At 38.2% G+C, this 24,301-nt stretch overlaps 1 protein-coding gene across 4 annotated transcripts in view; it reads right to left on the bottom strand.

The window, feature by feature from the left end:
* Positions 1 to 24,301, bottom strand: part of LOC132105863 (protein phosphatase 1 regulatory subunit 12A-like) — a 77,604-nt gene that overhangs the window by 21,691 nt on the left and 31,612 nt on the right. For all 4 annotated transcript variants that reach the window (XM_059511332.1, XM_059511331.1, XM_059511329.1 and 1 more), the window contains exons 2-9: positions 21,501 to 21,631; positions 13,789 to 13,907; positions 2,926 to 3,085; positions 2,116 to 2,260; positions 1,953 to 2,027; positions 1,763 to 1,854; positions 908 to 1,068; positions 688 to 812 (exon numbers count right to left, since the gene is read on the bottom strand). In XM_059511332.1, the coding sequence (XP_059367315.1) occupies positions 688 to 812; positions 908 to 1,068; positions 1,763 to 1,854; positions 1,953 to 2,027; positions 2,116 to 2,260; positions 2,926 to 3,085; positions 13,789 to 13,907; positions 21,501 to 21,631 (1,008 nt within the window). The remainder of the gene's footprint in view (positions 1 to 687; positions 813 to 907; positions 1,069 to 1,762; positions 1,855 to 1,952; positions 2,028 to 2,115; positions 2,261 to 2,925; positions 3,086 to 13,788; positions 13,908 to 21,500; positions 21,632 to 24,301) is intronic.

A 24,301-nucleotide genomic window follows, 5' to 3' on the forward strand; every position in this document is an offset into this window, starting at 1 on the left:
TCTTCGGATTTTATTGCATTTAGTGTAAACTGCGACTTATAATGTATTGATGAAGACAGTAGTCACTTGCCTCGTTTGTGAATGGATCGTCCATTTGAAACTAATCCGTTGAATGACTAAGTATCGGGGGGAAAAAAACGGAAATGGCAATCGGTGCATCTCTAGTGCAAATAACATTTATTTTTAAATTGCATTTCTTTTTGAGTAATAATAAATCTGGCTAATAATGAAATCAAATGTGTTCTGAACAACTGCATTTTCTCTACAAATTGTGTAGTTGACTGATGAAAGTTGCCTGACATTGATGAAACCTCCTTACTGTCCAGCAGAGGGCAGCAGGTACATGGTAAAGAGGTGTGGAGGACATTTTCTCTCCGATCAAGTGCAGTGCACAGTCCCAGAATTCATTGCACACTGACCATCCTGAATATGAAGTAGATCAGCTGACTTTTTTGTATTTTGCAACCGTGAAGCCACGTTACATTATGAATCTGTAGAACCCCTTCACTTTGTTATGAAACCAACGGTCACCTTGAAACAAAGACAATAACGTTCATTCTGAAAAGCTGCAGATGCACCGTATTTGCTTAATGACTCATGCTCAAATACATGCTATATAAAACGAATGATATTGCCAAGGAGGAGTCTGGGTGGATGGAAAGCACGTTCAAGGGGAGGAATATGTACCTTTTTGGTAGGTGAGGTTGGGGTGGTCACCAGGTTGCTTGGGGTAGTTGGAGACGTTACGGTGATAGTAGCAGATGCAGGTGTACTGTTAGAAATGCTCGACAGAACAGAAGACTTGGTCTTGTCTGGAAAAAAAAGAAACAGTAAGTAAATTACCTTACTGATTTCCACAAAGCTAGATGGGAAAGAGTACATGGTGGTCAATGTTTCAAACAGGTACCTGCTTCGTTCTCAGACTCCGAGTCTTCCTCCTCCTCTTCCTCACTAGAGCAGCTAGACTCATCCTTCTTCCCCTCCCCCTCTTCTTCATCCACCTTCTCTGGCTCCAGAGTCTCGATTCGTGGGACAGTCTTCTCTGGCTCCAGTAAAAGTGTTTCTTTACTAAAGTAGAGATGAACAACTCTATTGGGTCTCTGATAGCAGTTCGGCTTTGCCATATCAAATGGATTAAAGGGATAGTTCAAAATTCTGTCATTAACTATTTACCCTCATGTCGTTCCAAATCAGTTAAGTCATTCGTTTATCTTTGGAACACAAATTAAGGTATTTTTTTGATGAAATCCGAGACCTATCTGCAACACAACAACAAAGCAACTACCACATTCAAGGCCCAGAAAGGTAGTAAGGACATTAAAATAGTTTGTGTGACATCAGTGGTTCAGTTGTAATGTTATGAAGCTACAAGAATACTTTTTGTGCGCAAAGAAAAAAAATAACTTTATTCAATGATTTCTTCTTTTCCCGTTCAGTCTTTGCAGCCTTTCACAAGATGCAGGGTCAGAAAGCTCTCGGATTTCATCAAAAATATCCAAAGATGAACGAAGGTCTCACGAGTTTGGAACAACCGGAAGGTGAGTAATTAATGACAGAATTTTCATTTTTGGGTGAACTATCCCTTCAAGTACCACAGCTGAAGCCCAGACTCGCACCTGAGATCAACTAAACTCTGATGGCAAACATAAAAACTGAAAGTTCTAGAGTGGAAGGAACCCCAATCAAGAGACATTAATAGTAAGTCAAGACATTGAGTAAACTGTATATCAGTCCCATCATGGTGGCGGTAGGAGCCGTTTACCTCTTCAGTGGTTTCACAGATTGATTATTGTCCCCAGTAGTCGTAGTTTCTATTAAAGGAGACTTCTTAACATCATTCTTTTCACTTAGAAGCTGAAACAAACACAGAACGCGTCAAGACTAGGCTCATTTTCAATTGAATTGAATTTACATTTTTAATTGAAGATCTGATGCCAAAAGTGAGAAATTACCAAATTATGTTTCTTTTGCAGCTCTTCTAAATATCCCAAGATATCTTCATCCGCCACGTCAAATGCCGTCTGACCCTGAGAACCAAAACGCAGCATTGTAAGGGTTTAATCCAGAGACTACAAAGAAGCTGGCAGCACACAGACAGAACCATAAATCCCATACCACTTTATTGACAATGTCCATTTCACACAAATGCTCTACTAGTATCCGGCAGGCCTCTTCTTTGCCCCAGTGTGCAGCAGCGTGGAGCGGAGTCCAGCCATCGTAGTCTTTAATATTTACATCATACCCTGCTTGGATTAAAAGCCTGCAAACAGTCAGAGCGACAGAAATAGCATGATGAGATTAGACAAATCTGGGTTTCTTGGATTTTGGTGCCGCAATCTAAGCTTGGCCTCGTTTGCCAAAGGTCTGGGATATTATGTGGGCCAACAGGTTCATTTTTCCATTGCCTGCCAACAGTAAGTTGTCGCACACAAAAAATAAGCATTAGTTGAAGTTTTCTGAGATCCAACACACATTAAAATAAACAGTCAATCCGGCTACAATCCTCTTGTTTTGGTGCAGCGGCAGATGGAGTAGTTGTCACAGTCATTAAACTCTTGACATCCAAAGACCGAAAGCACCATAAAACTCCCTAACTCCTGACACTCATCCTGAACTGTGTTTGTTCAACAGCTCACGATAATCTACTGTAATTGAGACAGGTAAACAGGTTACAAACAGTCTCTACCTGAGTACAATACCCTTGGGATACTGAAAGAGTTTGCAAGGTGAAGTATGGGATGAACTAAATTAAGCAATAAAGCCTTTACACCTGCAGTTCCAGTTTCATTTGTTTCTACCTTCACTAGCTGCTAAATCTCACTTGTTGGCAAAAGAATAAAGACAAATATTATCCCAGGTGTCCGTTGAATCCTTTCTGGAGATGGAAAATGGCAAAATCTTTCTTTTGAAGTCAAACAAACTTACTTTAAAACCTCAGTGTATCCCTTGGCTGCAGCGACGTGCAGCGCGGTCCCCCCAGACTTGGTGTGCCGGACGTCATTGATCTGGCCGCTGTTAAGCCACTGTCGTGCATCCCTTAGCATGATCTGCTCCTCCTCTTTCCTGGCCGCCTCGATATCCAAGCCTGGAGCAAGATGGAGGGAGGGACAGACGCTTTGGATTAGTACATATACTTAACCTGCTCAAACTGTAGGATATCCAATAAGAACAACTACATGCAAAGCAAAATATATGGCACTTTGGCGTGATAGATTTGACGAGTTAAGAATGTTGAACAGCTCATGCCATTATGTTTAACCCCAGCTGACAAGCATAGAGTTCACCAAGTTGACTTCAGTGTAACAAGGTAAACAGTTTCAGGAATGACTAGTTTGTCTAAATAGTGTCATAGGTTAAGTTTGTGAGAAAAACAGTATGCCTATAGAAAACTCCAAATGACTGATCAATAACATTAAAGTACAAAAATAAAATATTAAATGAAAAAATACATAAAATAAATAGGTTTTATCGATTACTATCTGATAACTACCAGGAAATTCACATTCTAGGGTTTATTTTGATATTATCGCTTAACATTCAAGTGTGCATAAAAATATTCTATGCATACTTGAATTATTTCTATTGTTCCGAAAACACAACATGTAAACTAGTCCACAATGGAGGACTGCCAAATGGGTCACTGTGCCTGTAGTCTATTTAACCTGAAATTAACTTAGGCATGTAGAGACCTGACAGCATTAAGCTAAAACAGGAAACAACAATAGAAACTCTGGAGCTTGTAAATTTGACGCAAAAGACCATTTACTATGTGTCTGTCTAAATCAAGGCTCCAGACTCATTCTTCCCACTTCTTTTGCAACTAACTTTATCAGCTGGTCGCATGAGCACATTTGGTCGCAATTATTTATTATTTTTTACGCTACAACAAGCAATTATTCAATGCACGCTGATGAACGTTTATCATAGTTTATAGTTATATGGAAATGAAAGTGGTTCATCAGTATTATTTGTGATTTGAATTTTTGATTTAGAATTTTGTGAACGGTAGTTTCTCTTTTGCTATGTTATAAGCCGGGCTTTGGATGTTTTCACCTTCGAATTTGTGATCTTGTCATCAATGCTTTGCTTACATCTACACACCTTTCACTTAAGACTAAAACAAGAGATGGATTCATTGTTTTTCTTAATTAAAAAGCACAACAACAATAAATCAGTAAGATACAAATGACAAACTAGCTTACAAAACATTTATCAACATTTATGGCTCATCACATGCTGTATTATATACCGACTAATAACCTACAAAGCGTTTAGAAAACACTGAGGAATCAAATAAAAAATAAATAAGAGCACTTTCATTGCTTAATGTGAAATAAACAATAATAATAAAAAAAGCTAAGCTTTTCAAAACGAGTTCAAACGAGTAGCACGGTTTCATTATGCTTTTTAACTGAAGGGTCGAAATCTGGAGCCCTGTAAATGTTTAATCTCCACTGAGTGCTAAACCAAAACAAGATCACTGCTTTATATATACACCGAAATATAACTGAAAGCTACTTGACCTTTCATTTTTGTCAGAATAATGAGCCATTTCAGATTACAAATGAGCAGCATGAGGATCATGCCACATCCCTTATATGGCTACAAGCCCGAATGAATGGCCAGCAGGTGCGGCTTCTGGGGAAAGTGAAATACGATGTGATTAAAGAGATCGAATTTGATCAGTTTGGTTGAAGAGATGGGGCTCATATTTGACGAAAGAGCTGGAAGTATGCCTGAAAAAGATGGGTCCATGAGACAGAAATCTATAGGAATGTCTGTGCAAATACCATAACAGTGCTGCTGTGTGTTGCAAGAAAATTCCTATCATGGAAAGAAATTGGAAGAGGTAAGAACATGCTTCATCAAGTGAAGCCTGAATATAATTTTTTTCTGGTGTAAATGGGTGATGTCTAGACTAGTGATGCGGGTCGTCTGCGGGTCGTCTCATAACCCGCGGGTCGGGTTGGGGCAGGTGAAGTAATTTGCACTTTATTTTAAGGGCGGGTCATTAAAAACAAAATAAAAAAAATCCATGTATGTTGCGTGCAATTCCCTATAGCCTATATCAAATATTTGGAATATATATTTTTATGGCGTTATTTTACTGACAAATGTCGAGAGCGCATTACTGTAGGAGGAACTAATGTTAAGAATAAGGTTAGGAATAGGGTACAGCTGGTCTCCAAATAGAAATCCAGTTTCCTTATAATCGAATGTTCGACTGATTCTGGTTGATAAAGATAAGCTGATAATTGTATTCATGATATGCCGACAACCACTGAATAATTTATATTAAAGATAATGCAAAACACAAAACTGCTCCATTTAAAACTTGAATTAAACTGAATTTAGGCATTACAACATGGTACAGTATGAAAGATGGAAATTCATATTAACATCTACATTATATTTAGTAACCAATAAATAACCAATATGAACAAACCAAAGCAAATTAATAAAAATAAAAAACAAAAACAAGAAAATTAAAATGAATTAAAAATAAATCCAAACAAACCAAACAAAAAACAAAAACAAAAAAACAAGAAACAAAAACCATGAAAGCGAATAAATAAAAACAATATCAGATGAAACGCATCCTTAGGTTAGGTTCGACATTAAAGCCTCATGCAGACCCGTGCTTATTGCTAGTATTAGAAATACACATCGAATCCTATTATATCTGCAATTCAATCCATAACAACTCCCTCTTATTGACATTTTTGTAGTCGCTGTCGTGTTTGTCATAAAACTGTGTTCAGACACCAGTGAGACCAGCAACTCTGCATTCATCTTACCTCAATGCATCTTCATCTACTTACCGTATTTTCCTATAAGTCGCACTTCTTTTCATAGTTTGGCTGGCCCTGCAACTTATAGTCAGGTGAGACTTATCAAAATTAATTGGACATGAACCAAGAGAAATTACCCAAGAGAAAACACTACCATCTACAGCTGCGAGAGGGCGCTCTATGCTGCTCAGTGCTCCTGTAGTACACTGAAAACAGAGCACCCTCTCGTGGCTGTAGACGGTAATGTTTTCTCTTGTTTCTTGGTTCTAAATAAATGCGACTTATAGTCCAGTGCCACTTACGTTTTTTTTTTCCTCGTCATGATGTATTTTTGGACTGATGCGACTTATACTTAGACGCGACTTATAGTCCGAAAAATACGGTACTTCCTCTTCATTGTTAGGTATCAATGTGTGCTCGGCAAGACCGTTTTGTGCTTTAGCACCACCAAGTCGTGTTTTACCGTAACTTCAGCAGCTCCAGGCACATGAACAAAAGCGCCAATCTCATTGGTCGGTCAGTTTTTAATAGGGCGCGTCAAACCAAAAAAAACTACCTCTTTTTTATTACACTTATGCCTGCTGTTTTGCGCACCGGTGTGCTCATTCACATTGGCGCCTTTTGTTTAGTCACGAGGTTGGCGATAATTGTGCGTGATAATTGTCCCGGTGTGCACAATTCTTTAGTTCTAAACAGCACTGTGTCTCAGCTGAGCAATAAATAAGTTTTTAAGCAATAACAGGAGCCTTAATGTTTGTTTAAGAGCACAGGGATTTGCAAAAGCCATTCACTTTCAAAGAGAGTTGTTGAATTCTAAGGGCATGTCAGTGGCCAGTGACCAGAGTCTCTCATTACACATTCGATCGCAATGCCACACCAGGTCCCAAACTACAAGGGCTGCCATTCGTGTGACTTCTCTGCTTATGTACATTAGTCCTTTATTTGCCGGTGCAAACCAGAGCACCATCACTTCTCATCAACCCAGGACAAAAGGCAGAAGGGTATACTGTAGACGGGCTATCGGGATGCAGATTGCTCAAAATGATGAACACATAGCGATGTCACCAGTGGCTCTGCTGATTCAACAGCCAACGGAGTGAAAAAAACAGCTTTGCTTTGTCTTTCCTTCTTAATAGGTTTCAGTGCATTGTGTAACAGACAGCTGATGAGCATAATGGCTCTTTTCTCTTGCAGACCGAGGCTGCACATAAGTAAAAACAGGTAGAACAAAAGTGCACTGAGTGCCATAAGAATAAGCAGCCTCTATAAACAGCAAGAGGCAAACAGAGCACTAACATACAGCCAATAGCAGTGGATAGGAGCTTGGGTTTACAACTAAAACGTTCACTTTAAGTCAATTCAGTAAAGCCCTGATATATGTTAAGCGAAATCAAGGAACAAGTTGGTGTGACGTCATTTCAAACAAAAGACCAAAACCGTCTGTGTCGGGAGTTTTTAAATGGAAAAGTTAGCTCCAGCTGGTAAACTACAATTGGTTTGTGACATTGTCATTCTAATTGATAGCATTGATTTATTTGCTAACAGTAAACCGCTGCTCAGGTAGTACTGCGATTAAGAACTTCGTGTGAGTATACTAGGGCCTTTTGGGCTTTTACATAAGGTTCATTAATCCTCTTCATCCGAAAAGTCAGTTTTTGTCAGACAGATTATGTCAACATCCATAATGGACGTCTGATTTTCCAAGCTACAAGAACTGGAAAAATCTGTTGCTTTGGCTAAGAAAGGCTCCTTGTCACCTGATTTCAGTGGAAATGAGCAACTCCTAATAGGTCTGAGGGATGACCCTGCGGAGGGGGGTGGTGGTGGTCTCTGCTTAAGTTTAACCTCATGACTGGGGTCTCGTTCAAAAGGAGAGGGAGTGGGAAAAAAGATAATCACATTAAAAGAGGCTGAAGGCATTATACAACACTCACTGTTACATAATGCCATCTCTGAGCTGAGAATAGTGCTGTGTCTTATAATACAACACATGGACAGCGGGGGCTCCTGTTCTAGCCTGACCACCGAACGACGAGCCGTTTGACGTTCAAACATTAGGGCTCACCAGCAATGTGATTTCTGATGTCTGCAGGAGTCTATTGTGCTTCTTCAAAGCTGAAGACATTTACATTTTACATTACATTTATTCATTTAGCTGACGCTTTTATCCAAGGCGACTTACAATTGCTATACATGTCAGAGGTCACACGCCTCTGGAGCAACTAGGGGTTAAGTGTCTTGCTCAGGGACACATTGGTTTCTCACAGTGGATTCGAACCCGGGTCTCTCACACCAAAGGCATGTGTCTTATCCACTGCGCCAACACCACCCCTCTGAAGAGTGTCCTTAAACCCTCAAATGAAAGCTGACAGCTGCCATTGGCTAAGCCACACTGGATGGCCATGAGCGTGGGCTGAATTGTTAATGTTATATAACATGCTCTTAAAGAGTGTGATATGTTAACAGCAGGGCAGAGCAATTTCAACAAATTGACGCCGCATGTAGAGCTGATAGGAGCGATAAATGACAAGCACAAGCTTGATTTTTGCTCCCTGAATATCGCCTTTCCACATGACCAATTTGAGGCTCATGTTTCAGGAGCTATTGTGGACTTGCTGCTGACCAAAGCCACAAAATCTGAGTAAGGTATATCGATTGATTCTTCACAAAATAAAGAGAAAACAAAATATCTGTATGCCTTGATCAGCCAAAATTATTATTATTTATTTTTTTCAATGGCCAATACCAATATCAGTCAAAACTGACTCAGGGCTTTTTGTAAATTCTGGAACTGATGAAAGTAAGAAAAGCCAGTTGTATTCACTGTTCAAACTGCTCATTTATTGGCTAATATTACAGTCGCAAAATGGACCAATATCAACAGATTAATCATTCCTGGTTAATCTCATTAATTTTCTTTTTCTTCCCTTCTTGTTTCTGCATGTAAAGGTTGCACCACATGACTGGGGGACAAACACAGCTTCACTGTTTGTTAAATGGTCATGAAATAAAGAATCAAAAATGTTCCTGATACTTAAACATAACTCAACAAAAACATGCTGCAACTCAAAACTAACTCCCCAGTTTAAAGAATGAATTATTCCTTTCTACCCTTCTGAAATGCCTGGATTTGAAATCTGGAAAATCTGGACAATCTTCCTTGTTGTATTAAATCAAGGAGTCGTGTCCTAAACAACTCATATCTGCCCATCAATCACAAGAGCGATACTGCAGTTGGACAGCCTAAAGCCCCGTTCACACCAAGAACGATAACTATAAAGATAACTATAAAGATAACAATATTAGCGTCCACACCAGCAAACGATATCGTCTGTTTATTCTGAGCGCACGTGCGTCTGCCGCTTTAAATTCTCGAGCTCGTTACAGCAGAATGGATTCTGATTGGATGTCAATGTTTATATCGTTCATCAGCTGGAAAAAAATCGTTCTGAAAATGATTCCAACGATACCGTTTCTCTATGCCTTTATCGTTATAGTTGTAGTGTGGACTCTGCTATTCTTTAATATTGAGAACGATTTTTAGAACTATATCTTTATCGTTATATTTATAGTTATCGTGCTTGGTGTGAACGGGCCTTAAATCTGTCAAGTAAGACCCTCACAGTTGCTGTTTGTTCTCTCTCAGATGCTGTTCTGTCAGTGGATATAAAGAAACTGCACATCAAAAGACTTTGCAGAGCCTCCCTGAACATTGCATGGCCAAGTTTGTTTTTAATGATGTGCCTGAGGAACTGAAAGATTAAGTTCCCATTTGTTCTTCACACTTTTCAATTATTATTTTCATTTATTATAAACACGTGTCAGTTTTTCACATTATCTTTTATTGAAAGATACAGCAGTGTTGTATCCTCGGAGACAATGAAGAAAAGTAAATTTATTTTTAATCTTGCAGTGTTTAACACCATTAAGCCATCAAGTGTATCCTTGTTTAAGCATTGCTAATAAAGTCAGTACAGATTTCCTTGAATACATTATTATAGTTTATTACCATTGCCATTATTAACTCTAAATGTCTAAATTGTGGTTTACTGCCATCATCTTTTCAGAAATTTGTTAAATGATGATGTAACCACATCATGTAACCAAATGTAACCAAATATACACAAAGCTATTTGGTTATGTTTATGTTGATTTACTTTGTAAGTGATTGTGCTTTTTCAATTTCAGCTCCCTTGGGATTTGACTTGAGTGAGCTCAAATATATATGTGTGCATCTATCATAGTGCTTGCCATCTCAAGTTTTGGAAACACGACATGCTGTAAAAGAGGGTATGGAGTTGGACAGTGCAATAAAGTCAACCAATCACAGAAGGCCATTTACTTAAGTTTATGCAAGTGGTAACCGTGATTCACAGAGAGCGTAAAGAAAGAAAATGGACTTATTGGTGAGAAGAAAAAATAAACTTCAAGCAAACATAATATAATACAACCCTCTACACTGCGAGTAAATCACTCACATATACGACTAAATTTTACTCTGGGCGACTAAATGATGTCTATAATTAGCTATTGGCCAATAAATTCTTAGATTTTACTTACCAGTGTGTGTGTTCGAGGCTATTATAAGATAATCACAGATATATTTTCCCTCGCTGAACATTGACGGAGTGCTTCAGAGTTTATTTCTCCATCAAGCAATCTACTTTTTCCATTCATCTCAATGGACGCACAGCGCACCTGTATTAGCCAAACTGTAACTCGCCATTGCTTTGCTGATAGAGCGGTTTCTCACATATGCAAAGAGAGAGAGCGAGAGTCTAACAACGATGAATCGACATGCTACAAAGCAAACTATATTCTTTGTTGTATTTTCCTGTCAAAATAATGGAGTTAATTTAAACCAAGCAGAAGATATGCCGGGTTTCTCCGGTAATGGGCGGAGCTAATGCGCAAATGGCAATTTCATTTCTAAGATTTAAGAAGCTGTGCCCTTTTACAAAGATAAGCTGATTGGAATCAAACGTATGTGTGTTTGTGTGTGTGTGTCTACAATAGTATATTAGTCTAGCAAGTAAACTGAAAAAATTACTAGTCAAATGGCAATTATATTATATATAGGGTTTTAATATGAAACTGCTTTTCATGAGCAGTTGGTTGATATTAAATAAGTTATGCCAGTAATTAAAGGAGTCATGACCCACAATTTTCACTTTTCCACGAGAATCAATGTATGTTATGATTGCCTAACGATTATACACTGGCCGGGAAGCCGATATTTAAAAGTGAAGCGTTTGTTTACCTCAGGGTTTGTAAAATAGCCCACGTGCACGCGCACTCAAATACGAGATTTTGATTTCTTCCCCGTCTTGACGTCAAGACGGGGCAGGATATACCATGTATGGACACCGCAGCAGGAAGCTCGCCCTTCCCCTCTCCCCCTCATATTCAGTCGAGAAAGACGCTGGAATGTAGTGCACACGTGAGTTGCTCTGTGGTTGACTGCCAGAATCAACATGTAAATGTGTTTTCTCTACCAAGAACGGACCTAGCTATCAGAGACCAGTGGATTAAATTCATTTTTAATGACGCGGTTCCTTCAACCCTTCCACTGGTTTATCGTTACGTGTTTGTGCTAAACATTGTACGCCGAAATCCTTCACAAATTTGGGGCAATATCAGGCGAAGTTGGCATCGAAGCTCGGGAAAAGCGTCATTTCAACAAAATTGCCTGCAATTGAAACGGTAAGACTGTTTTTATTGCTCTACTGTGTGTAACAAACAGCATAACTGCTAATGCGGCTATTGTATGCTGCTATTGCGTCTGTCACTAGACAAATAAACGAAAGACTGGAGGTGAAGTAATTATTTATGTTCCCTGTAAACGGACTGCAAAAACGGACTTTTGACTGCATTATAATGATTTCTTAATTCAGAATATGATCAAGATTGCATAGGTTGATGTGTTCGGGAATTTGCCAGTTAATAGTAACATTTAAAGCCCCTTAAATGAACGAAATGACTCGAAAAAAGATTTGTTCATTTTGATGAACTAGTTTGAACAAGAGAGTCTGGCGTTGCCAGATTGGGTGTTTTTTCCGCTACATATTAAGGCCGGTTTACGGTGGGTTTTAGGTGGGTTTTCGCCTGGAAGGCTTTATAGAAATCTGGCATCCTACTGAACGAAGTTAAACTGAGAGAGCATTGCGTTCACAGACACCAGAATGAACGACTTCACAGTAACGTTCATCAGGCAGTAATGCGGTACGTTCAGTTCAGTCCAAAACATGAACGAGTTCATGAATTATCGTTCAATGAACGCGTCCAGGCACAACTCTGGCGGGAGTATTAGCTTCGAGGTATGGGGAATGGCTGCTAACGTACTTTGCAAAAAACAAATGACTGAGATCATCATGAATTCGGTTATTGTTTATTTATAACGCTTACATGAGGCCCCGTCTAGTTTGTGTGTGTGTGCTCACGTCTTATATTTGTGTGTGTGTGCTGTGCTCACGTCTCATATGAGTAACTTTATGTGCGTAGATAGTTCATATACATGTATGTGTGACTAGTACTTAGTATATATGCAAGCGTGTTTCATATGTGTGCGTGAATGAAGTTTGATTTAAGCCCTAAACGGCGCCTCATACTTATACACTGGCCGGGAAGCCGGTCGCGTTCATTCACAACCTGCGCCATGATGTCAGTTTGTAATGATATGCTAAAGCGTTACCTGCGGTGTCAACCCCCCTCCTTCCTGCAACCAATCAACGTGCCCCTCATTTGCATTATTATAATGACCGTCCACGACAGCCAAAATATCGCATCAGATCTCGCGAGACAATAATGCCTACAGAGATAAGGGTCTGAGGAGCTCTGTGTTTATTTTTTTTCCACTTTTCTTTTTTAGAAGGGCCTGAAAGACTATAATACAGCAGTAGGTATCCAAGGTAATACGAGGGTATGACTCCTTTAAAATAGTCATGCCAATTTAGTTCATTATTCAAAAATTTGTCTGAGCAGCCTTATAGGGAGCTCAAATTTGAGTCTTTGCTAATGGTCCTTTTCATACCAGTTTCTCTTTCACCTACTTCACTGCCTACCAAATCTCTTTCCTGTCCTGCCCAAAATAAGGCAAAAACACAAAGGATCATTCTTAAAAAAAAAAAATTACTACAATTAAGAAGATTCAATCCTTTTATTGAGGCTTTTTCTTCAGTATGCTCATGACAGTTGCACCACCCTGACACATCAACCAGCAAGAACTTTTGTCTTGGATTGTGTGGCTAGATCCTGTGCACAGATTTCTATAGAAGAGTGTTGAAATGATACGCCTCCATCAGCAGCCATTCTCACTTCCTCTCCTGAGCCACTGAAGAGTCTGTACTATCTGCCGCTGATACATCCTGGTGAGCAAGGAGCCGCACACCACCTCAGGCGGTTAACGCATGTCTGAACAGGGCCTCTCAGTCACAGCTGGGCTCCATTTCATCATCAAGAATGGCAAAGGCCAAAAATAGGAAAACCATTACATCTATTTTGGGATCATTACAATTTGATGTGAATGTATGTCGCATTGTACAGTATATTGAGACAGAGGAGGTTTTTTTTTATTGTCCATAATCAAAAATAGTCATATCGCACACTCCTACTCAGACATCAAGTTCCCAGCCAGGTCAAAAGGCAAGTTAAGAGAGGACACAGGAGAAAGGGTGTTGTGTGTTACGCTACTGGTTGAGCTCAGCTCTAATATAAATTCTGAGTCATTGCACCCGCTGGAGTCCTGCCAAGACTTGTAGCCTCAACACAAGCACACGGCAGCTGGGAAAGTTTAGCATCAAGATCATATCACCCCTGGCCATCCGTGCAAGGCAATTAATTTGAAGAACTCTGACTCAAAATTGTCAGAAAGCAATGATCTCAACCACTGCATGACGTGGACATGACACTAAGCCTTGTACACACTTGCCAAATCCTTGTCATGAGAGATGAAGTTTGCGGTGCCTGTGCGATGTGTGTCAAGGAGATGCAGCAGTACCTTGCCGGTTGATCTCGTTTTGTAGAAGCTCCTCCATGGCCTCCTCTTCTGCAATATCCAATGGCGTTTCTCCCTCGCTGTTTACTACACCGACGCTTGCACCTTGACTGATAAGATACCTGCAAAGACATGACAAGACTTTTAAAAAGGCATCATCAGAATTGAACTGACAACTGCTTCTTTGGAGGTTTTGGAAGAAAGAAAATGAGAAATAATGAAGAAATTGAATGGGGCCTCATGGACTTACAGAAACCTCCAGAGTTCAAGTGGTGATTTGCATCTTAATCAAAATTCAGTGAAGTCGTCATCCACTTCTGTTACTGGTTAAGAGCATGAATTCATGTCACCGAGTACATAGGCTTGCGAGTTATATATAAAGGAGTGTCCGTTTTAGCGTTGACCTTGGCATGATCAACACATCGCCCTCAATAACCTCTCTGGTCATGTGTTAGATTCAAGAACTGCAGCACTAGGGAAACAAAGCTGCACAGACCTGCCCTTACTACAGTCTTGACCACCTTAAATATTCAAAGCTGCTCAACTAGTAGTTCCTCACTAGAAAACAAACACTCTTGCAAAACTCCACTTGGCTGCAATTACAGAATTTGGGTGCCTTTTTTTTTTTTTTTTTACTAAAACAGCCGTCAACTTGATTGTCCTTCAAAAACGTATCGTTTAGTTTTAAATTGATCATCGACACTGCTTTGCTAAGATTATTTAAGAGGCAAAACTAATGTATTCACGGTCAACCACAATGAAACGTACAGGGTGGTCAGTATTTGAAAACATGCTTCGTTTTACCAGACAGGTGCGAAACTACAAATGTTCAAAACTGGCTAGTGGGTTACTGAACAACAACTCAACTCACCCTGACCCATCCGTATATCTTAAGGTGTAGACACATTTTTCATTGTTGTGCAAATTTTCGCAGGCGATACCCAGTCCTTTTGAAGAATACATAATAGGAAATTCCCTCAGATTTAGTCAGACAGATTTGCCACAATAGCAATGTTTCCATCACCCTGTTTTTATCCACATTCTGAAGTAGGCCTATCTCATCAGAAACGAGTGATTGAGTCAGCGCGCCGACATACAGCACAGTTGCACTACTGGCGTCAAGTTCTAAACCTGACTTGAGGACCTTTCCCGATCTCGCTTCCTATCTCTCTCCCACTCCACTCCGCTTCCTGTCAGTTCTGATCATTTTTTCAGAAGAAAAAAAAATTTACAAAAAAAAGGTCACAAAAAAAATTATTTTGCTCGCTCAAGGTGGTTTTTGACTTGTGCAGAAAAGGGTTCATGTGAATAATTGGAGATGAAAAAAGCATTTGCCGAATAAATTCCGCCATGTGCATCAAAAAAAGTAATGTGACTTTGCGCTATGGGACAGGATAACTTGACTAACCAGCGGACCAATCTAACTGTATAGCATCTGAAATGATGTTACAGTCATTCTGAAATGCAAGAGGAAAAATGTGTTGTCAAATTATTTCTGTATAATTGCCTCCAAGAACGGTCTTACACGACTGTGATCCCAAAAAATCGTTATCAGGTGTTTTGAAGGCAGGTCAACATTCACGCCGAAAAAAAAAATTTGCAAACTGTGATGAAGCTTAGATTTAGGTAGCTCCTCACTATTCACAATGAAGCTGAGATCATTTGCAAATGTCACGTGTCTTTACGGGATGTGTGTGAACCAGAACACACACACACAGATTCCGGAAAATCACTGGCAGTGTAAATGAACCACAATCCAACGATCCCGGGACACATTATCCATGCATTTTCCAGAATTTCTGTGTGAAAGAGGCTTTATACATAAACAATGTCCCTGGTAGCCGATCAGCTGCTATGTTTATAAAGCAATGAAAACACTTCCGCTTTGCTTCTTCCCATTTCTTAGCGGCATAGCGTTTTCGACTCGTACTTTATGGGTTGTGTGTGAACGCATGCACAGATTCCGGGAAATCACTGGCAGCATAAATAAACCAAAATCTAATGATCCGGGAACAATTGCCAAGACACATTACCCGTGTATTATCCGAAATCTCAGTGTGAAAGGTGATAGAGTCTTCTCCTACTTTTCTTATTGATATTTACTGACATTTATCAGGAAGTGATGATTTTGTTCACCTTGACTCGTTTGATGGAAACTCTGCTTATTCGCAAACGTTCAGGTGATATTCCAATTAACCCGGCTACGGACCAACAAAAAGCTGCTTGGTTTGAAAGTGACTTCAGCGTGTGCTCTGCGTTTGACAATAGCCAATGGTCCTTTTTTGCTCATCAAATTTAAAGATTGAGAATGCACCTTAGGCCTAAGAGGGAAAATAAGCTATTTTCAGATGGTTTTCAAAGAAGGAAATTTGGAAAGTGTTCATTTACATGAGGTCTGTCATGCAAAATTTGTATACTTGTGTCATTAGGCTTGCGTTACTTTGTTTTACCATTTTGTACACAATTCCTATTTCAGTTTGTGGAAATGTTAGTCACAAAACAGGTCAGAGTACTCTAAATATTCAGGACAAAAGCAAGCTTGTTCCATTTTACAGTTTGCCCCATTTAAATGTCAGCTGATATTTTCTCTAGAGTGCTGCGTTCCCTATACAGACCTCAAGCCTCCAATATAGCTCAAACATGAAATTCAATATTAAAAACACCCACTCTATATAGAAGACTGACACGGACAACAAAGCAACAAAGACAAAGCCTGAACTCCAATTAAGAATTGTCCATGACAACAGTAATCATGATAGACATGACATTATAAATCATGTTGCAATCCCAGAATGCAAAGCAACAAGCTAAGTGAAAAAAAGTCTCTCAAAATGGCAAACTATTGATAATAAATAGAAATCCATTCAATGCTGAAAAGCACAGGCAAAATGTCAGAACATTGTTTATTAGCTGAGCAATTTGCCAACATCAACATCAACTCAAAGTCAGTTCTCTCATGTACCGGCTGCATTATTTCTGAGGCCTACAGAGGTGCTGTTTATATAGTGTCCCAAGTCTGTCTCTTTCAAGATTCCATGACGGTCAGGACGCTGCCTTGGAAGGCTGCTGCGTATGCAGGTAGTGGGCAGTCACACAGCACACTAGGTTATGAAACAACTTGAAATGGTCAAATCATCATCAATTCACAGAAGAGAATGTTTATTAATTCTCAGTACAGAAAGAATGACTCATTAGATGAATGGAACCTGATTCCCTTCAAGCAAAGTGTCAGTGTTAAATCATATGCACCTCAGCTATGATTTCAGCACAGGGTAAGGTGTTAATCCATCACTATGGTTTAGCGCGAGAACAGTGGTCACTTGGGGCCTGGAACCTGGGCTGACCTCTTAACCAGGTTACATAGAGATGGCAAAATCAACAGATGAACTGTGGGAAAGAGGAAATTAAACATACAACTAAGACTTCAAATACTGGTCACACTTTATTTTAAGGTCCAATTCTCTCTTTTAACAAACCAATAACTATGACCGTTGATTTAAACTCCTAATTTGCTTCTGCTTAATAGTTAGTAAGGTAGTTGTTAAATTTAGGTATTGGGTAGGATTAGGGAAGTAGAATACGGTCATGTAGAATAGTAGCTTTTAGTGTTGTCAAAAGACCCGGTTCCTTCGGTACCAAGTCGGTACTAAAAAAAATGTAATGTGACGGTACCAGGTTTCTTTAAGTACCGGTAGTACAGAGGTCCTGTTCAAACCCGGTTCAGCGCTATGATTTCCGCGAAGCAGAAAACGAGGACGGAAACTCAAAATCCAGTCATGAAAATGAAACTTACATTTTAATATGGACAGTCATGGAATTTGTCAAAGTTAGCATAAATTAATCAAATCAAATCTCCATATGGACCAGTATCTGTAAATGTTAAAGGTCCCATGACATGGATTATTTCCTTTTCTTTAAATGCTTTTTAATGTTTCCCTATGTGTACTTATATTGTTAGTATGATTTTTACATTTAAAATTTAGAAATAAAAAGCATTTTTATATCCTGATAATAGCCCTCTGGCTTGAATGCTCTGTTTGAAGGGGCGTGTCTGCTGTGAGACTCCGAGTAAACGACAACTGTTGTGATTGGCTGACATCTTTGCATTTGAAATGCGTATTACATGTGGACCCCTCTCAAATATATATATATATATATACTACAGCTGTCGAGATTAACGAATCGTGGATTTGTTGATTATATAATTATTTTTCCGATCTTTTCCCATCACATGAAAGGCTGCAGTGATGAGCATTGAGTAGACAGAGTCTGTTTATCGCGTGAATGCAGTGATCTCGTCATTATTGCAACACGTTTTCCTCTCACAAAATGCTTTCACCACAACTTACAGCAAACAAATGAATACACCACATGAATACAGTAAGAGCTCCGTTGTGCACCATAACAGCATCATTCATTGTAACGGCAGTTTGGACAAGAGTGCAGATAATATATACTCGGGATGTGTAACAGCTCCGAAAAAAAGGGAGCGTTCTTTGATCGCTCTCTGTAGTTAAATATCACAATTTAAATAACAGATTTGTTTCATGCTACTAATAGAAACAACGTGAAGTTGATCGTTTAGTCACTGGCTTGATTCACTGATGCATAAACAGTATTAAACGATTTAGAAAGAAAGTCTGTGTGAACTTGAATGATTAACTACACATCAGAAATCACTGATCACAGATCAGGCATTAATGAACACTGTTACTCACTGTTTGTGCCGGTGCTGTCGAATCCATATCATAAAAGTCTGTTTGTAATGCCTGTCCTGACATTGCGACTGAATTATATGTAAATATTTGGACGGGCAAAGCAGAGAAAGGGGAGGTAACATTTCTCTTTACAATGTCACAAAGAGGAGATTCCAGATCAGCCCGTTTGAGCTTCCATTTTCTCAAAGGCAGAGAAAGATAGTAAAAAATCTCGATTTGCACTGATTAAAATTTTTAGAAACTTGGGGACCACATACATGCTAGGGGAAGTCATATTAATGTTAAAAAACCTCAGAAAGTGAAATTTTTATGTCATAGGACCTTTAAGCCGCAAAAGTTGTTTGAAATATGAATCCGTGTTCTGCGCGTCTCTCCGTCACTTTACTGATAGCGCTGTTTCTCACACATGCGAAGAGAGAGAGAGAGAGCGAGAGTCTTACCACACTGAATCGACACGCTATATGTAAACTATTATTTGTTGTCTTCTCCTGTCAAAATAATGGAGTTAATTTAGAATTATTCACATTCATTTTCGAACAAGCAGAAGACATACCGGTTTCTCCGGTAGTGGGCGGAGCTAATGCGCAAATGGCAATTTCATTGGCTGGCGCTGATCTAGTCGTGTCCCTGTTTTGATTTCAGCAAATCAGTTTGACCGAACGCAGACAACGTGATTAATATTCCTGAACCCAGCACCTCATCAATCCATAGTGCACTGTATATACATTAGTATGATAGTAGAATTATTAGTAGTATTATCTTTTAATAATAATTAATATGATCTATTACTATTTTTTTACAGAAACCCTCAATGACCAAAAATATCTTAAGCTTCACCACCAGTCTTAAGTTCAGTTAAAATGACAAATATGCATTCATTAGGCCTAAAAGTAAATTTTTACATAAAGGCATTGTGCTAGAAATATTACTATTATTTAGTAAAATGTATGTGATACTGCTACTACTGTTGAAAAAAATTATAAAACTTTATTTTTTAAATAAATCACAATATTTCTTCCATGTTTTAATTTAAATAGCAAATCCCCTTTATTTACCAAAAATAAAATGTGTTTACATTTCATAAATTAAAAGACAAATTAAATTTGGGTGAAACTTGTTTACTGTTTTTCATAATTATATAACTTGTAGAAAAACTTTAAACACAATTGTAAATAAGTATAAAGAATGGCATTGGTTTTATTTTTAGTGCTAAAAAGTTAAACAGCCGATGTTTATTAGCATTAAATAAACTGCTAATACTGGTCACACTTTATTTTAAGGTCCAATTCTCTCTTTCAACAAACCAATAACTATGACCTTTGACTTAAACTCCTAATTTGCTTCTGCTTAATAGTTAGTAAGGTAGTTGTTAAGTTTAGGTATTGGGTAGGATTAGGGAACTAGAATACGGTCATGTAGAATAGTAGCTTTATAAATGCTAATAAACAGCCGATATGTAAAAAATAGGCAAGCTAATCAGCAACTAGATAATAGTGAGAATTGGTCCTAAATATTTTATATTATAGGCTTTGGCTGAAAATCTTGCAAGTCATTGATGTTTCAACTACAAAGGTTTAAGGTCAGTTATATATATATATATATTATTTTTATTTTTTTTACGTTTTTGAAAGAAAGTCTCCACTGTAGACCAAGGCTGTAGTAATATAAAATATTAATAAAATGTGTGTGTGTGGGGGGGGGGGGGATTATAAGTATATAGCATGTTTTATACATTTCAAAATGTTATGCTGAATTTTTAACAGCCATTACTCCAGTGTCACATGATCCTTCAGAAATCATTCTCACGCCTTAGCCTTATACAACTTAAAGTCCTTCATCGCGCCTACTACACAAAATATAGACTTTCAAAAATTTACCCAAATGTTGATGATTTGTGTGACCGATGTAAAGGTGACAAATTAGACTTTTTTCATATGTTTTGGGCTTGTGAAAAGCTGAGTGACTATTGGACATTCATATTTAAAACTTTAAATGAGGCCTTTAATTTGGATGTAAAACCCAGTTTTGAAATTGCTATTTTTGGAGTACCAGAATATGGAGTATCACTGACAAATAAATTAAAAAATGTTATTGCTTTTGCCACCTTACTGGCGAGGAGAAGAATACTATTGGAGTGGAAGTCTACAAGCCCGCCTAAAGCCTCAATGTGGTTATGTGATCTAGTGTCATACTTAAAATTAGAAAAAATTAAATATTTAATGAAAGGATCTGTCCAAACTTTTTATAAGACTTGGCAACCCATGATTACACATTTTGAGAAGATGAAGACTCTCACACTTATTGATCAATGTTAAATATTAATAACCAATTGGAGTTTTGCTTTATAATTGTGTACGGACCACGAATATGTTAGGAAATTGTATTATTGGCTATGTATTTGTATTTTTTTTTAATTATTATTATTTTTTTTATTTATTTTTTTTTTATTATAATTTTTTTTTATTTTTTATTGATGTTATGAGTATTATTATTGTCTTAACCTTTATGTAATGTATGGTTAATTATTTTGGCGGAAAGGGTTATAAAGGGGGGAAAAGCTATAACTTAAATTGTATGAAAATTTCTGTTAATTCTTTAAAAAGTTTATAAATAAATGATGAAAAAAAAGAAATCATTCTAATGTGATGCTTTGGTGCTGCAAAACCATTTCTTATTACTATCAATGTTGAAAACATCTGTGCTGCTAGTATTTGTGTGAAAACCAGAATACATTTTTTTCAGGATTCTTTGAATAGAAATTTTAAAAGAAAGCATTTATTAGACACTAAAATTACAATTACAGCTATAATTTGTATTTTTAGACTTTGCTTCATGTTTTAAATATTTAGTGTCTAAAATAAAAATTATGAAAATGTCATGTGATAACACGACAAAGAAGTTCAAACTTATTTGTTTTAATTATAAGCATTAAACCCTGGGACAAAAAGGTGAAGAAGAAACCCTTAAGTTTTTCTGTGGTGGGGACGTGGGACTTACTCAGCGATGTCGAGGTATCCGCAGGAAGCGGCAGCGTGAAGGGGGATCCAGCCTTCATTGTCGGGCTGGTTGATGCAGGCTCCATGCTCCACCAGGAAGGTCACCATGTCCACATTATCATCTATGCAGGCCTGGAATAGAAAAGAAATGAGTTAACATCCAAGCAAAATTACTAGCCATTTAGCATCTCAAAACCTATTCAAATTGACCTGTTCAAAACTAAATTCAAGCAGCATATACATTTCAGTTACCCAAGAACTGGATTAAGAGCCTTAGCAAAGCAGTTTCATAAACTCAAGCGTGAGCTTCAGGGCCAAACATTAATCTTCAGTGGGAACCTATTCCTCTAAACAAAGACATGTTATATTATCAGGTAACCAAAATCCCTTGAGGGAGATATGGAGGTCTGTAATTAAAGCATGTCAACACTCGATGAGACAAAAGAGCTTGATAGAGACAGTGACAACATACGTGTATATACACTACAGTTTGGGGGCAGTAAAATTTTAAGAAATACATGCCTTTATTCAGCAAAAAAATTATTTTATCCAAAAGTGACAGTAATATAACATAATATTACGGTCTTTACTGTATTTTTGTATCAAATAAATGTTGCCTCGTTGACATTGTAAAAAAAACAACAACAAAATAAAACAGTATTGATGGAAAAATACTAATTTCAGGTCATAATTTAAAAAATATATATGTTCTTGCTTTCTACAGTCGACAAAGATCAACGTTTTTTGGTCATGGTGATCGTGTTAACTGCCTAATTATCTTATATTTTGAAAGTGCCCATTGTCAGACTCAACACCTCACAGTCTAAACTCCACAACCTTGACTAGCGTCCAACCTCGGTTCTCCATGTGCTCTCCTCTTGAACAGCTGCCCGTAAAATCTCCTGGTCTTACGGCAGCTTGCCATGACAATACCATAGACAAGGAAACACACAAACCAGCCTCACGTTCAGGGCACAAGACGATCTGGTTGAAATCCTTGCCCAAATTTGGGCCGTTTACAGTACCACAGTAGAAATGCGTGGGCCTCTTTGCTCTTATCAGGGCCTTGTCAAGCCAAAGGTAGAAGAAACCAGGACTGTCCAAAACAACTAGCTTAAAAGATTCTGAACACCTTTTACAGGTTCAAAGTGGCTGTTATTGTACACAGACTTCACCATGAAATCAAAATTGACAACTCTATTTTTTATGGAATATAACAGTTTATTTTAAATGATTATCCATAATTTGTGCTGACAGCTCTCCTCTCATTACATTTTCACCGGGACTATAATCACTACTTTCACTCAGATACAAAATCTGAATACTAACTTGAAATGAGCAAAATAGGATGAGACGTGTGAGAATTTTAACAAAGTGGAAAACTATTTTAGTGTTGGGAGTAGGTTGTCGTGAACAATTCAGTCTGCCTGTTGAGTCGATAGAGGACCATGCAGAAGCAATTTCATTGTCTAAATTAACTTCTAAATTAATTATATTCTGTGCCTGATTTGAAATTCTACAAAATAATCTATAAATAATATAAATAAAAATTGATGATGTGATTTCAGTCGTTATTATGACGATTAATGTATTTAGTTTAAATAATACTACCTTATTTTTTGGACCAAGAACCAAGAGAAAACATTACCGTCTCCAGCCGCGAGAGGGCGCTCTATGTTTTCAGGAGTAGACTACAGGAGCACTGAGCAGCATAGAGCGCCCTCTCGCGGCTGTAGACGGTAATGTTTTCTCTTGGTTCATTTCTCTTGGTTCATGTCAAATTAATTTTGATAAATAAGTCGCACCTGACTATAAGTCGCAGGACCAGCCAAACTATGAAAAAAAGTGCGACTTGTAGTCCGAAAAATACAGTATATAACCAAAGCTTTAAACCAAAGCCATACCGCATATTAATAGGGGCTCCCTAATGCCCACAGTTCATACAGAGTAGAATTACCCAACGATATAATCGCGACAATAGATATTAAAGAATATTTTTCCTCCCATCTCGCATTTATTCCCTTTATGGATTACATTTTTTTCAATGGATAAGACACACACGACAATCGCATGCGATTAATCGTGCAGCCCTAATATGCAGGCATTTAAATAGCATTTGAATGCGCACTTGTTTTACTTTCAATTTCGAGATTTGTGATCACACTTAGTGTGTTTATACTACAGAGGAGCAGTACTTAGCACACGTTTTACAAGATTAGATGTTTGTCAATGGTGCTCAGGATCTGAAAATCATTTGCCATCATCCTATAAGTCATCTCCCCTTACACGGTTTATGTGGTAAGTGAAATTGTATGTACTGTAATTTAACAGGCCACCGTAGTGGCTCCGTAGAACGCATTATTTGTTTTTTTGCGCCTTTCTGAACACTGATTCAGCCACACCTCTAACCCAGTCGGGGATGCTTTTGGTCCATACAGAATTCTTATTTGATAAGTTTTTTTTTTATGCCACGCAAGTCTACAGTGTGCACGTGATACAATGCGTTTCAGAAAACATGGGGACATTTTTTAAGACCATAATCACACAACCTATTCGATATACCTTCTGCCTTCAAAACACACCATGTTTATTATAAGCCTTACCCAGCAGTTCCCACAGCCCAACAATGGCAATCCCTTAATGGCTGTAATTGTTCAGGCCTGACAGGTGTGAGAGGCCGTGACCACATCAGGGAATGCAGAGCTGGACTTTGAGCTATAAGACAAACGAAATTACTCTCCAAAGAAAAGAAGGACTCTAAACTAATTCCATAAAGTGCTTCTGAGCGCCATGTTGGAGTCT

This window comes from Carassius carassius, chromosome 26, assembly GCF_963082965.1.
Source record: "Carassius carassius chromosome 26, fCarCar2.1, whole genome shotgun sequence".
In the NCBI taxonomy this organism is placed as follows: domain Eukaryota; kingdom Metazoa; phylum Chordata; class Actinopteri; order Cypriniformes; family Cyprinidae; genus Carassius; species Carassius carassius.